At 32.9% G+C, this 17,148-nt stretch overlaps 1 protein-coding gene across 2 annotated transcripts in view; it reads left to right on the forward strand.

Moving 5' to 3' along the window:
• BOLL (boule homolog, RNA binding protein) overlaps positions 1–12,120 on the forward strand; it is a 49,000-nt gene extending 36,880 nt beyond the window's left edge. Inside the window, exons 11-12 of one of the 2 annotated variants that reach the window (XM_072741281.1) lie at positions 9,246–9,341; positions 10,435–12,120. In XM_072741281.1, the coding sequence (XP_072597382.1) occupies positions 9,246–9,338 (93 nt within the window). In that variant the 3' untranslated portion in view covers positions 9,339–9,341; positions 10,435–12,120. The remainder of the gene's footprint in view (positions 1–9,245; positions 9,342–10,434) is intronic. The other variant, XM_026002478.2, reaches the window with a different exon arrangement.
• The last annotated feature ends 5,028 nt before the right edge of the window (positions 12,121–17,148 follow it).

Raw genomic sequence — 17,148 nt, forward strand, 5'->3', positions numbered from 1 at the left:
ACACCAGATTGTTTCCAGCCAAGATATACCAGGCAAATGTGACCAGCATAGGGAAAAAAAACCAGGATGATATTAATAAGAAAATAAATTTCAAAGTAAAAAGCGTTAAACAAGACAGAGAAGTCCAGTTGATTGTGAAAAAAGGTTAAATATAATATGAATAAGTCTAATAATGTGACATCAGAAATATAAAGTAGGATGGGACACCTGGGTGGCTCAGCAGTTGAGGCTCGGGGCGTGATCCCATAGTCCTGGGATCGAGTGCCACATCAGGCTTCCTGTGTGGAGCCTGCTTCTCCCTCTGCCTGTGTCTCTTCCTCTTTTTCTGTGTGTCTCTCATGAATAATTAAGTAAAATCTTTTGTGTTTATGTGTGTGTATATGTGTATACATATACACATATACAACTGAGCTGGCTCAGTTGGAGGAGCTGCCACTCTTGATCTCGGAGTTGTGAGTATGATCCATCCAGGCGGTACAGAGATTACTTAAATAAAACTTTAAAAAATAAAATAGGAGCACCTGGATGGCTCAGTCAGTTGAATGACTCTTGATTTCAGCTCAGGTCAGGATCTCAGGTTTGTGAGATTGAGCCCTGTGTCAGGCTATCCACTCAGTGGGGAATCTGCTCAAGATTCTCTTTCACTCTCCCTCTGCCCAATCTCCCAGCTCTCACTCACTCTAAATCTCTCTAAAAATCATTTCATTAATTACATGAGTAAGTCAGTGTAATAATGTAACATCAAAAGTATAAAGTAGGGGCACCTGGCTGGCTCATTTGAAAGAGTGCAACTCTTGATCTCAGGGTCATGAATTTGAGCCCCATCTGGGGTGTAGAAATTACTTAATAAAAATAAAAAACTTAAAAAATATGTATATAAACACTGCTGAAAATTAACCAAGAGAAAGAAACACAGCTGTGATAGATTTTAATATCATAATCATAACTCAGATCTGCATAAATAAGACCTAAAAATACTATAAATGAATAATACATAGGAATTTCATGCCTTACAAAGAGAAAGCTACATGTTTTCTAACACTTACAAAAGTTGATAATAATTAAGACACAAATTTCTATAAATTCAATAAAATATACTGGCCATTTTCACTATGATGAGTTACATGTATGAAAGGAGAGCATTGTACAAGGCAGAAGTATTGAGAGACTGACCCCAGTCAGCAAGGTTGCCTACTGAAACGGCAACAAAGAGTTGTTACAGCCTAGATGATGATGCCTTAAGGGATCTATATCCTGGGCATGGCAGTCCCCACCCCTTCTCAAACCACAGCATGAGCTACAACCACTCTCCATTCCTCTATTTTTTTTTTCCATCCATCTAAATATTACCAACCGTCTTTAGCTGATGATACCCTTGGGAGAAAATCTCAAGGCAAAAACCACAAAACATCAGAGAACAACAACACAATAAGTAATATGTGAAGGGATGCCTGGATGGCTCAGCGGTTGGGCCTCTGCCTTTGGCTCAGGGCGTGGTCCTGGAGTCCCCAGATCGAGTCCCACATCAGGGGACTCCCTGCATGGAGCCTGCTTCTCTCTCTGTCTGTGTCTCTGCCTCTCTCTCTCTCTCATGAATAAATAAATAAAATCTTAAAAAAAAAAAAAGTAATATGTGAGAGGAATAGCAATGAGATATAATCAACATATAACATATTAGTTTGTTGTAAAACATATGTATATATTATGAAATGATCATCACAGTAAGTCTAGTTAACATCCAAAACCTCACATACTTAAAATTTTCTTTCTTATAATCAGAACTTTTAAGATCAACTCTCATAGCAACTTTCAAATATGTAGTACGGTATTATTAATTATAGTCACCATGCTGTACATTAGTGGTCCACTTAGAAATGTCTTCTATATCTTTGTATATTAAAGCAGTTATTTTTGCTTACTTTTCCATTAGTCAGACTTAAGATTGTATCAATTTGAGTTACACAACTAAATCAGATAAAATATATTGAAATTTTTTAGCCATTTTTTCTTGAGTGCTTCAGACTTTAGTTACACCTTTCATGAAACAGTGTTGTTTCATACAACACCCAACAGAGTGTGTGTCTGTTGCTTATCTTTAAAACTTAGAATGAACACATTAGTGACATTTTAAAGTATTTGTAAATTTCAAATTTCCGTATCTTCCTTCATTCTCTTTGCAGCGAAATGTTCTTAACCTAAAGGTCTCCTATTTAATCTTGTAAACCTTTAAGGAAGAGACTTTTATGTCATTCAGGAAATTTTAACCAAGGTTTATTTAAATCCTTCCTCTCTCAACTTTAAAAATTGGCCAAAATGATTTTTACCTGAAAAATATTTATAGGTTATATTTTCTATTTTATACTATCAATTTTGACTTTTTCATAAATACCATTTTACATTATTTCATAATGCTTATCCTACCTGGACATTACCTCAACTCCTTTATTTTCACTTTCTGTCTTGACTTTTGATATATTTTTTAATCTTTCTTGAATGCTCTTTAAGAAAGTTTCTTTAATAAGCAGGGAGTCCAAATCAAATCAGTTTGTTTATCCTTCTAATCTGACAAATTAGAAGATTAAATTGAAACTATACCTAAAATAAAAAACTTTAAATTATAATGGATTAAAATTATTCATTACTGTTTCTGACTCATACTACTATGTACTGTCAAATCTGACAGATTAAAACAAATTATGGGCCATAAGTTAATTAATAAATCAAATAAGTTGCTCCTTGCATAGACATGTCATGTGGACTCTACCATATGACAAGCCTTAAGTAACACCTCATTCTCAGTAGTTCAATTTATCAGCATTTATTAAACATTACATTTGAAAATATTTGAAGTGCTATGAATGTATTTCACCCTCAAGGTTACATTCAGCTCTGCTCATGCCCTGAGCCCCTAATTTTTTCCTGATTTTAACTGTTACTTGTAATGTTATATTTAAAAAATTTGGGGATGCCTGGGTGGCTCAGCCAAGAATCTGACTTCGGCTCAGATCCCCATGAGGAGCTCCCTGTGAGGAGCCTGCTTCTCCCTCTGCCCATGTCTCTGCCACTCTCTCCATGTCTCTCGTGAAAAATAAATCTTTAAAAAATTTTTCATGTGTGAACATTTAGTGGACTCAAAGGTACCACTTCTACATTTTTATTTTTTTTATATTTTTAAATGTAGTAAAATTATTAATGGGGAACAAGGCAAGGCAAGGCATTTCTCCATTTCAACATTGTACTAGAAGTCGTAGCTAATGCGGAAAGACCAGAAAAGGAAACAAAAGTACGACAGATTGGGAAGGAAAAAATAAAACTGCCTTTGTTTGCAGATGACATGATCATCTACATAGAAAATCCAAAAGAACTGACAAAAAAACTCCTGGAAGTAAAAGCAACTTATAACAAGACTGCAGGATATAAGGTTAATATGCAAAAGTCAACTGCTTTTCTGCTTACCAGCAATTAATAAAAAAAATGAAATATTTAGGTATAAATCTAACAAAATATGTACAAGGTCTAGATGACAAAAATTACAAAACTCTGATGAAATCAAAGAAGAACTAAATAAATGGAGAAATATTCCATGTGCATGGATAGGAAGACACCATATTGTCAAGATGTCCATTCTTCCCAACTTTATCTACAGGTTCAAAACAATCCCAGTCAAAATTTCAGCATGTTATTTTGTGGATATTGACAAACAGATTTTAAAGTTTATATAGAAAGGCAAAAGATCCAGAATAGCTAACACAGTATTAAAGGAAAAGAACAAAGTCAGAGAACTGATACTACTCAACTTCAAGACACTATAAAGCTATAGTAAGACAATGTGATATTAGTAAAAGAACAGACAAATAAATCAATGTAACAGAATAGAGAGCCCAGAAATAGACCCATAGGTAGTCAACTAATTTTTGACAGAGAAGCAAATGCAATACAATGGAGAAAAGATAATATTTTCAACAAATGATGCTGGAACAACCAGACTTTCACATACAAAAAACTAAATCTAGACACAGGTGTTACACTTCTCACAAAAATTAGTTCAAAGGTGATCACAGATCTAAATGTAAAACACAGAACTGTAAAACTCCAGAAAATAACATAGGAGAAAAACCTAAATGACCATAAGTTTGACAATGACTTTTTAAAGATTTTATTTATTCATTTGAGAGAGAGAGAAAGAGTGAATGTACGAGCATGCATGAGCAGCGGGGAGGGGCAGAAGTAGAGGGAGAAGCAGACTCCCCACTGAGCAAGGTACCCCATGCAGGGCTTGATCCCAAGACTCCAGGATCATGACCTGACCTGAAGGCAGACGCTTAACCTACTGAGCCACCCAGGCAGCCCACCAATGGCTTTTTCATATACAACACCAAAGGCATGATTTATGAGAGAAATAATTGATAAGTCGGGCTTCATTATAATTAAAAACTTCAACTCTGTGAAATACAGTGTCAAGAAAATGAAAAGACAAGCCATAGATTGAGAGAAAACAAAAATATATCTGATAAATGTTACAGTATACAGAAAATTCTTAAAACTGAACAATAATGAACTGATTTAAAAATGGGGCTAAGGCCTTAATAGACACCTCACCAAAGAAGATATACGAATGGCAAATAAGCATATGAAAAGATACTTAACATTGTATGTCATTAGGGAATTGCAAAATTTTTTTATAAAGATTTTATTTATTCATGAGAGACAGAGGCAGAGACACAGGCAGAGGGAGAGGCAGGCTCTCCACAGAAAACCTGATGCAGGACTCGATCCTGGAACTCCAGGATCACAACCTGAGCCAAAGGCAGACATTCAACACTGAGCCACTCAGGCATCCTGGGAATTGCAAATTAAAACAAGATACCACTACACACCTATTACAATGTCAAAAGTCCAGAACATTGACAGTACCAAATGCTGACAGGGATGTAGAGCAATGGGAATTCTCATTCATTGCTGGTAGAACTCAAAATGGTACAACCAGTTTGGAAGTTCATTATGAAACTAACCATATACTTACCATGGAATCTAACCACACTTTCATACATTCACCCAATGAGATGAAAACAAGTGTGCAAGCAAAAACCTGCAAACAGGGATCCCTGGGTGGCGCAGTGGTTTAGCGCCTGCCTTTGGCCCAGGGCGCAATCCTGCAGACCCGGGATCGAATCCCACGTCAGGCTCCCGGTGCATGGAGCCTGCTTCTCCCTCTGCCTATGTCTCTGCCTTTCTCTCTCTCTCTCTCTCTCTCTCTCTCTGTGACTATCATAAATAAATAAAAAAATTTTTAAAAACCTGCAAACATGTTTATAGCAGCTTAATTCATAATTGTCAAACTTAGAAGCAACCAAGATGTCCTTTGGTAAATGAATGGGATAAATAGATTGTGGTACATCCAAACAATGGAATATTATGTAGCAATAAAAAGAAATATGCTATAAAGCCATGAAAGACATGGAGGAACCTTAAATACATATTATTAGGTGAAAGAAGCCAGTCTGAAAACACTATGTACTATATGATTTCAACTATGTAACATTTAGAAAAAGGTAAAACTATGGATACAGTGAAAAAGTGAGTGGTTGCTAGGGGGTGAGGAATAGAGGGGTGAATAGAGTGTAGAGAATTTTTAGGTAGTATAAAGATGGATACACATCATTATACATTTGTCAAAACCCATAGAACAGAATGCATAACACCATGAGAAAATCCTAATGTAAACTATGGACCTTGGGTAATTATGTAAGTATGATGTGTCAGTGTAGGTTCATCAGTTGTAACAAATGCACCATTCTGACTGCCAGATATTAATGGAGGAGATTACCCATGTATGGCGGGGGGGGGTTAGAGAGTGTATGGTAACTCTGTACTTTTCTGACCTATTTTTGCTATGAACTTAAAGCTGTTCTAAAAAATAAAGCCTGGGTTTTTTTAATTATTAAGGTACTCAGGTTCTAATCTATTCTTTAATTACTGATTTGCTATGTTCAGTAGTATAATCAGTTGTGGATGTGCCCCATATAAAAATAAACATCGAAATACTGTCAATAATTATTTCCTATTAGTCCATAATTATACTGTAATAATTGTGACATTCTTTTCTTTGTACTTACACCTTCTTTAAAAAATAATGTGTATTATACATAATACACATATTACATATTATATTTACTCATTACAATGTATAATTGGTGAAATTTTGTGTTTTCTACACAAATGGCAATTCATTTTGCATTAAGACAGCCAAACTGAATATTAATGTCACTTTTTATAGTTGAAATGTTAATGCTGACTATGTGGGGTCTCTATGTTGTCATGAACTTTTGTAGCAAAAAAGTTACATACTGATTTCATAATGGTATTATAGAATAATCACCTCCAATCATTCACATTTAATATTTGAGTTCAAGGAAAAGAGTTACTAAGATTCTGCATTGAGTTTTAAAGTTAATCTGGTCCAAAGATACCCCTCTAAAAAGACTGTGGATAAAAATGTATTAAAGTATAACTTGTTTCCTTTATAATACTATATATTTTACATTTAAAAACATGGTTCTGAAATGGGGTTCCATATACCTCTGTATACTGCCAAAGGAGTCCATGGCACACATACACAAAAACATAACTTCTTGCAACTATTTATGAAAATCTATCTTGTACCTATAATGTTAGAGAAGAAACAAAAATTAAAAAACAAAAAGTTTGCCTCTGTGTTAGAGTCACTTTATTTCATTTTTAACTTAAATTTTTGCAGGGAGGAATGTCTTTAGCCACATGTCCCTAATTGTAAGAGCTTTTAAGTCTTCTACCTGGTTGAGGCTATTCTAACTAGATAAGCATACAGGAAGAAGATTGACAAGGAATACCAACCAGACATTGCAAATACAGTTTACCACATTAAATAAACACAATTTTCTACAAGTATCCTAACGAATGTAGTTTTCTATTTAAAAATCACTAATAGTCTCTGTTAAAAAGTCAAGGCCTTGAAAATATTAGAAACAAACTTCAATATTACAGGATAGTTTTTGGTGCTTTTGTAGAGACAGAAAACTCAATTTCTGATGGTAAAACATAGAGTAAGTTAAAGATTTAACTTAAACATTTTGGTAACTAGTGCCCAGATACTCTCTAATCTTATATATCTAAACATGTGCCTAGTTAATCCTGTTCTTTGTAGTCTCAAAAACATTAGTTTCAATAGCTTGGTTTCTCTCAAGGTTTCTATTAAGCTTGTAATGTCTGATTTTGACTTCCATTTAATCAAAGTGAATCCAATATATTTGAGGTTGGTGATCATTTATTTCCATAAAATGTGGAGTATATACATTCTTTAAATTTAAGGCATCTCATTAAGGTTTTCTTTCATAGATTATCAGAAGTACTTGGCCTGAAAATTTATTTGCAGCCTGAACAGGTTAAATCAGGGTCAGGTCAACAAACTTTATATAAGGGCCCCATAGTAAATATTTTTAGCTTTGAGGGTACACAGTCTCTATCTCAACTATTTGATACTTGTAGCATAAAAACCACCACAGATAAAATATAAACCATGAGTTGACTGTGTGCCAATAAAACTTTATTTACAGAAACAAAAGATGGGCCAGACTTGGCCTGAAGCCATAATTTCACAACTTTTGGGTGAGCCATTGCTGAGCCCAGGCATTCTTGTAAAGTATAATGTAAAATACAGTACAAATGCTTTGCTATGTTTCCATATTTAATTATTTCTTTTTAATCTATTTTTAACCTAACATGAGTTTTTGACCCTGGGTCTCTGGACTGCTTTAATATTTAAATTTGTCTTGCATAAGTTCTTACCATCCAAAACAGTTAATCATTGTGGGGATAAGTGTGGCTAAAGATAATTTGAGATATTTATTAATGAATGTGCAAAGACAGATATTAGATGATACAGTATTCTAAGCCAATGTATGCTTCTTTTATGAGGGGAAAGCTATCTCATTGTGTGGCACATTGTATTTGCATATCTAGTTAATGTATTTCCATTCTGAGTTTGAGTATTTAATTCCCTTGCATTCTGAGTCTATCATTTCCTCTAATTGGACATTTTTTCTCATTTTACTCAATCTTCTTTCTTTCCCCTTAGCACACAGATTACTTGGATCAGCATCTTCTTTTTCACAACATAAGAACTCATCAAATCTTAATCCCTTACACAATTGTTTCCTAAACTTTTTTTGGATAACATCATCCCCTACTTTAAGGATATATGATAACAAGCTCATTATGTTACATACTTCACTAATGATATTTTAAATTTATCTGTTTTGGAAAGGCAAGAAGGAAGAACATAGGGGTGTCTTTTTCATTCCATATGAAATTATTGTTCCTTCAGCATTGAGACCTACCTATTCAGACTACTCATGTAAGATTTATTGCCAAGATTTGATGACTTGGCCAAATTCCAAGGGTCTTGTCCTAGTTCTTGTCCTCTTAGATTCTCTTTAATACTGTCAACAGCCTGTGCTCAAATTTTATTAATTCTCACATGTCATTCTCTTTCCTTACATTCAGTTTGAGTTTTCAGTATCTCTTTTAAAAGTATAATAATTTTTCTTTTACCAACTACTAATCCTGGCATGATTCCCTTTGCCCTGTAAACTATTTTATAAGGGAGTTTTCCTGTTTTCTGCTGCACTTTAATAGTGTTTAATAGGAAATCTGACCTTAGTGCTCTGATTCTCTTCCTAATTTAACAACAAAAACCTGAATGAGTGGTCACTCCCTCCTCTAACTCAAAATCAGGAATACACAGTTTTTTACATTTTATTTTCAAAATCCAAACCTCTTCATGTTCCTAAAATCAAAACAATACCAATGATTTTTCTGATACTTCATGGTCTACTTATTTTATGTGCCTTTTTCAGCTCACTAACTTCATAAAAATAGTATATCATTTGTCTTTCCATTACCAAATCCTTTTTAAGCTGTATTATATCCTAACCAGATTACTATGGATTTCTTCAAGAGTTCTCTCAGTTTCCATCCTTCAGTCATGAATACAATCTGAATTTAGTCTTTTTTAATCTGAAGTAACTTTTTCCTTCTTAATCACCCTCATCAACTGTTATCCACATCCTTTCCAAATTCCTTACCATTAAATATTATATCCTTCCTTCAGTATTCCCATATTTATCAACCTTAATTATTTATATACAACTATTTCTAGTTCTTTTCTTTGAGCTATAATGAAGCAAGACTGCTCCTGTTCTCTCTAGACATATGAAGTCTTCAAGCAATTCCACTTACATAGAACAGTTTGGCTTCACTTCTCTATTTTTCCTGAGAGTACGAGAGCATATTGCCAATAAGCTGTGAGTAGCTAACCAGGCTTGAATAGCTGTATAATTACCAAAAATTTGATTCGTTTACCAGATATTTATTGAGTACCTCCATGTGCTAGCCAGTATTCTGGATATTGAGAATAAAGCAATGAACAATACTGAGTGGTATTGGACAGTATTGAACAAGCCAGAGAAAACCAGCCCAGTCTTTAGAGTTTAACAAACGAGATGATCTTGAACCCTTAGAGTCACACTGTCCCCCATATAGTAACCACTTGCCACATAAGGCCAATTTCAATTTTAAATTTATTCAAATTAAATGAAATTTAAAACTCAGTTCCTCAAGTGCAACTAGCCACATTTTAAGTGCTAAATAGCCCCGTGTGGCTAGTGGCTACCATATTTGACAGTATCGATATAGAACTTTTGCATCAACAAGTTCTATCAGACAATACTGCTCTCTAGAGATACTGGCACAAATATGGAAAATTTTGAACCTATCTAAAATTTAAAAATATGTCATGGGACAGCTTGGTTACCTAAATTAGTAGCTGACCAACACTCAAAGTGCCAAAAAGATAGTAGCAACCAGGTGTTTCTTTGACCCAAACTAAATCTTAACACACACACAAAGAAATCTCAGGATGACACAGATACATGGAATTACTCTATTATATGGCTTCCCTACCATTGCCAGGTTGAAGGTACCCTTTGGATTTTGAACAGCTTTCTAAATAGCCTTCTGCCAAACCCACTCCCTTTTAAAAGCATGTTTTTAAAACTCACCTAATAATGTTTTCAAAAATAGAAGGAATGTTTTAACTCACTTGTTTCTGTGTTAACCTGTTCCTTATTTTTATATACTAAGCATTGTACTGTGACACTAGATTAGAGATTGTCTAAAATAGATTGTAAGCTCTCAGAGAGCAGGAAGCACGTCTTTCCTGAGTTCTGGAGCCCTCCTTAATCTCTAGTGTCTCACTTCTTAACACTCTAATTAGTGTACATGTTCTGCAAATATTGAGTAAATGTTCATTAATGTCCTATATTTATCTACCCTAACTTGTTCTTTTTCTTTCCTGTTCAGTCTTTCTGATCTGTATTTTTTCTCTTTGCTTAACAGACAGTGTGGAGCATTCATTATTAAGACAATTGGGCAGCTCTAGTCCAGCTCAACTGATTTCTTGTCCAATGATCCTTGTGTGGCCGAGATACAGCTTCAACGAACCGGCTAGAAGCTGCCCGTTGTGACACTTAGGGTTAGTTAATACCTCGCCATACTTATTTATTCCATTATAAGCTGTCTAAATTTGATGAAATTTGCTTTTTCAGCTGTTCTACAAAACTGTTTAGGTAGTTGTGGCATGTTGGTTTGTTTATGTGTTAATCTAACTGTAGTGACATTTTCTACATGTTTAATCCATTCCATAAATAATAACCACATTGGTAATAGTGAGGTGTCTCATATTCTCTGCTTTGTGTTATTTCTTTTCCTTTCAGTCCTTTAGAAGTAATGTTTAATAGTATTTGCTATTTATTTTAATATTTGGGATGAGAGGCCTTTTTTTTATGAGGCCTTTCTAATAGAATTTTAATACTTTCATGCGTTTTAGGATAAGTACATTTGATCTTAATGATTCAATTCCACTACTTACTATTCTTGTCATTTAATATGCTTTTGTCTAAGTTTTTATTTATTTGTTACTGATACTCCTTATTTAATTCTGCTTCTTCCATGGATTTCAAACTTTGAGTAATGTTTATACTTCTTTTTTTATAACATTTTCCAAATATTAGAAACAATTCAACATGATCAGTGTTCTTACTTTTTCATGTGATTAATTTGACTACATTAAACTTTTTCTCTCATATTTGTGATAACACTGCAGCCTTCCTATAAGCCATTTGATATCAAAATTTATATAATATGGATCACCTACTAGAATTATTTTGATAAAAGAAGAGCTCACCTCTGACATGATTCCATAACACTGACTGATACTCCATTGTATTTTGGTGTTCTCTGAATGCTTTAATCTTTTGAACTTTTCTTCTTATAGTTACCAATATATTCAATTATAGATGTTATTAATATTTAAAAAGATAATTATTTTCATAAAAAGCAAAATTATTTCTCACAACAAAAGAAAACTTTAAATTCTGATTCTAAAGCTAATTCTTATTATAAAATTGGAAAACAGGTGGGAAGGAAAAGCCACTGTTCAAAAGTTACAGAACAGAGGTTAAGTGTTTTTAATCACTAAAGTTACTGTAATATTTAAAAATCCATTGTACATTCATTTGCAGTTCTTTTACTGACTTCCTAATTTTAGGAAAGAAGAGGAAAACCCATAAATATTGGCATTACCCTAATAAATCTATCTTTCCTTTCCCCTTTTCCATCCCCAAATGTATTACATGTTGAACAGCGAAGCAGAAATGAGAGGACTTAGATCCCAAAGATTTTCCTGGTGAGTCAAAGAGAGTGGTTTTTTTGAAACCATAATGAATATGTTTGCCATCCAAGTGGTTTCATGAGTAGAGCAGGACTATATGATTATATACTAGCATACAAGTATCCCATGTACATTAATTATTCTCAGTTTTTAGAAACATAAATAAATAAGTCCCACAAAGAAATTTCAAGTTTTTGTTCTGTAAGTAAACATTATTAACCACTGATGTTAGAGATCTTTTAATAGCACTGTCCTTGAGAACAAAAAAAGTTACTGTTTTGATTTTCAAAATGTTAAACATGATGCTAAACAAATCCTGGACTGTTAATAAAAGTTAATGATGTATTATTAGATAAGGAATTTTGATAATAATTGATACCCAAGTGTGTTTCTTCCACAGAGCTGTATAGATTATATGCATACACACATACACTATACATATTTATATATGTAATGTATAAATTATATACATATTCACATTATATACACATACATATATATAATTCATACATATACATTTTCTTAGAATTTAGCTTTATTTTGAGAAGCTAATTAAAACTGAAGAATTTATTGTCAACCTATATATATGGAGAACGTCATCAACTTTCTTTATGGCCTAGCCTGATAGACCAGACATGTTACATGTTACTTCTAAAAACGAAATGAAAGGGTAAAAATTCTTACAAAAAGTAAGTAAAGCCGATTTTATTTTTTCTTTTTTGTAGTATATCTTCCATAAATAAATTTGAAAAGTTTTTATTTACCTAGCTCCCATTTTGAAAGGCCAGTCTGAAGATATCTGAAATTCAATGTGTTAGTGAAATGGATAATATAAATAATAGTACATGTACCAATCAGAAAGTAGTAACTTTGCAATCTGTTTTCCCAAAATCTCTAATACAATCAAGACAGAAAGATGGTAGCATATCAAAAGATAAAGGATCTTGGAAAACTAAGACCTTAACTTCTTTTCCTGTCAGCTGATTTCAGAAGATAGCTTAGGAAAAAGAGGTATGATTTCGTTTCTAAAACTGCTTTATACATTTCTGCCAATAATGGCAGTACAATATTTTCAAACAAATTTATACATAACTCCTAGGTGTAGGGAATGTGTTTTATGGATTTATGCTATATTTAACTAAAATAATGAATTAGGGTCATATACATAAAAAAAATTTATATCTTTTCCAGAAGTAGTGCTTAGATAGTATTAAAATATAGAATCAAAGGACTAGAAAAGACTTTACAGGGACATCCAATCCAACTTGATATCATGCTTCAACATGCTCTATTGTTAAAATAATAAATTGCTGGCCCCTAGATCTATACTTTGACTAAAATGTATTCTGAAATCTCTAAAGACTCTGGGGAAAGGAGCAAAATTTTCCAAATGATGGGCATAATCGTCAGAATTGGTGCTGTTTCTTTCAACTCTCTTCAGTGTTTTCATTCCTGTGCGTAAATTCCCAAAAATATACTATCAGCTCTGTCCTTCCACTTTGAGTACCACTCTGATTAGCCAGCTACAGTTATTGCTATTTGTTGGACCTGCTATATGTGTTTTTGTCTCTTTGCTTTATGTATTTCATAAAGTTTTTAATATTTCCTGCATTCTCATGATTAGTCTCAGAAATCAAGTGCCATTCAAAACACATTGTCATTTTTGGCCTTTCCACTTGATAGAATCCTTCTTCAGTTTTCTATATACAGTTATCTTGATACCTACTTTCTGACCTGTCAGGATCTGCAAAATAAAATAGCAGACATCAATTTTAAATTAGATTAGGGTTTTCTAGTCTTACCATTCTTTTTAGGTATGCTGCTTAAAATAGTATCAACTAAGATAGTATCAAGCCAGACTGAACATAAATAGTCATTAAAAATTTTATTTAAGCTAGTGAGTAATACCATGTTGACATCTGACGTATTTTTATGACATGTAATTAAAAATTTTTCCATCTACTGATTTGTCAGTTTTCCACATTTGATATGTATTTCTTAGTTAAAAGAAGCCAATACTTTTTACTATTATTTTGATACATAATTTTCTTAATGAAGTTAGTATTTGTTAACCTCAGTTTTGCACTTCTGTCAAGGTATGTACCCCATGAGTAAATGTCATTTAGTATTTCTCTAAAGAGGAGTCATAAATGTCTTGATGTACTTCTTTCCTTTGGAAAACAAGGATTTGAGGAGCTGCCTCTCTATCTACTAGGAACTAAATCACTCCCCTTCCTTCCCTACTAAGAGTTTTTTCCCTCACTTCAACCCTCTTATTTATTGGTGTTTATTCCACATCAGAGAAAATTTGGGAGTTCTAGATCCTCACCGTACTTTGAGATATACCTACAAGATTCCGGTATACCTCCAGACCTAAAGAGAGAATTTCTAAAAAGAATGTCCTTTGATTAGACTTATATTTTCCTCATTTCTTCCTTCAAGGAGTAGAAAGGATAAAATATACCTAAGAGAATTTTTATTTCTTGGGGAAAGTAACACTTTTGAGAAGATGGTAATTTTTTTTCTCTTGCTATTTTGTTTTATAAGGAGAGTCAAGTTTCTGCTCTAAAATCTAAGCTTCAAAATAAATGTCTCAAAAGTTTTTAAGATTTATTTTCTTCCCCTTACCATTAGCAAGTTATGTGGCATTTTCTCTAAATCTTTGTCAATAATAGGTTTCAGTACTATAAAAAGTTCTTTTTGGAAATTCCAAGCTAAAAATCAAAACTGTTACTCTTCATGTCCCATGAATTCCCTTAAGCCTACTAGTTGACCTCTTTCAATCTAGAAAGAATCCCCTGTCTATTCATCTCAATATCTACTTTCTAACTTGTTTTCTGACTACCATTTCCTTCTTGTTTAAATCAATTAAAAAACAACAACAATAACAAAAGTGTGCTAACAATGAGAAAGACCTCCATCTGGTTTTTCCCCATTCTGGCTATTAGCATTCTGAGGTACTTCTACTTTCTATTTTGAATAGAATTTCTCCAAATTTTTAGAGACCCTGATTCTTTTCTTAGCTACCCAATTCAATTAACTTTCTTGGACTTAAAATGATAGGGTTTAAAGGTATTTACTGTGTAGTCATTATGCAGTCATCTCTGGTTTCATTTTCAAATGTGGCTCTAAACTAAAAGAAAAGAAATACAATCAAGTATACTTAATTTTGGAGAGTTTGCCCCATTCCAACCATATTTAATGATGTTGAAATTCACAGGATATTCCTACAAAAGATCTACACTGGACTAAATACAAAATCTAATAATATTAACTTGAGTTCCAGATTTTGGAAATAAAAGCAAGAGAGAAATAAAGGATCTTTCCTTGCCTCAACTTGCCTAAGAACAGGATAAAAGAGAATTCCCATTAAACCAAACAATCCAATTTGGTAGAATTTCTAACAGTATAATCTAACCTGAAAGAAAAATCAGGCAATGTGGGGAAAGAGGTTTTGACTTAAGGAATCCAGCTTAAAAGCAGCTAGTTCATGCTTAAGAGAGTGTCATCCTTGGTTTTCACAGCTTTTTCCTTCTTTCATTTCTGAGCTTATTGGTAGTCTTAAAGCTCCATTTTTCTCAGTGATTTCCAATAACAGAGTGAGCATTTTGGAAGTATGAAAAAAGAAAATCAAGATAGCTTTTGCTTAACATGAAATGTTATATCCTTTTAATCTTCAGTTTCTTTTGCTTTATATATTATAATTATTATAAAATGAAATTTTAAAAGATGATAATCAGGCAGAGAGTTACTTCTGTGTCTAATTGCTAAAGAGCAGATACAACTAGAGAGAATATTTTAGCTAGTACACGTCTTTTTTGTACATCTGTGTCTTATTCTTGATTTCAAAAAGACTATCCTGTTTCCTCAAAAGATTTCATAGGTACAACCCTAGATTATTATGAAATACAGACATTCTGTATTGCACTTAACAGATTGGTATTTTTGAAGTTAAAAACTTATTTTAAAGATTCTCTGATTTAGTATATAAACCTAACACTATACAACTCATTTATTTAATCACTTGCTTCTTGAAAACTACTGTCTAAATCACTGTCACCTTTGCTTAAATGTTGTATACCCAATACAAAAATTCAGCTTTCCTATTTTCTTCTAAATGATAAATTATTTGGGAAAATATCTAAAATTCATTCTAAAGATCATTTCTTCAAATAAATCATCTACTTGGTCTTTATTAAACATCTTTCAAATTAAATATATTCATATCTGTAGGTAAAAGTAACCAACAATATAGTTTTCACTGACATGCTTTAATCTCAGGTCATGCAGTTTCAAAAGAATCTTGTCTCTATAGTTAATAAAGTACAGCTCGTTCTATTATAAGACAAACTTATAATTAGGGTCTGCCTGAATAGGGTCATGTGTAAGAATGTAACTGCATTTTTTCTCTGAAATAAATACATACTCAGAGATTTGCCAACTCCCAATATGAATATTAGCCTAACCTTTTCTGAAATATGGTTATTTGGAATCAGAATAAGGAGTCTTGTTCTCCAGCACTTATTTCCTCTTGAATCTCACTCCTAACTTCACTGATGGGCAGCAGACAGACTTGATTTGATTACCTTTATAGAAATCAAGGCTGTTTACCTATGCGCAAGGTCCTCTGACATCTTAACAATCATACGAAGTTCTGCTTTCACTTCTGTTCTTTGTAGAAGTCAGAAAGTTCTCGATCTTCTAATCTTTGCTCCAGGTTTTTACTATATGCAGGAATGATATATTCATCATTAAATCAGGATACCTGAGACTGAAAGGGGGCACTAAAAATAATTAAAATGATATAATATTTGAAATATGCACTTCTTAACTAATAAAGAAGTTCATCATATAAATAGACCTATAAAATCATTCTATTCAGACTGTTTTTCAAAAATAAAATTCTAATAAAGGCATAAACCTACACTGTCCATGGGAAATTGAAATGTTGGTAACACTATTAATATTTTACAAAATGAATGTAACATTAAATTGGGATCAAAAAGTATAGTCTGAAAGGGTTTAAACTTTAAGGGATTAAACTTTAAGGGATAGGCCTGATTTCCTGTATTACTTTATTCCTTGAAGCTTTATTTCTGGTTTAGCCACTGAAACTTTGATATACATATAAATTGAATTGTGTTTAGGTCTAAGCCTATTTCCCTACGCTATAAACATGAAATCACAGAATCATATTAACTTGAAAACTAAAAACTAAAACTGTGGAATACTATATTAAGGTATTAGTCTTAAAACATTGGTAATTTAACCTTGTAACTAAATTTGCTATATAATAACTAAGTAGTTCTCAAGAAAAGCTTTGATTTGATCATTGTCTTCAATGATTAAAGTCTATAATATTCCTTATAAAAATTGTATTA

Source organism: Vulpes vulpes, chromosome 16, assembly GCF_048418805.1.
Source record: "Vulpes vulpes isolate BD-2025 chromosome 16, VulVul3, whole genome shotgun sequence".
Lineage (NCBI taxonomy): Eukaryota > Metazoa > Chordata > Mammalia > Carnivora > Canidae > Vulpes > Vulpes vulpes.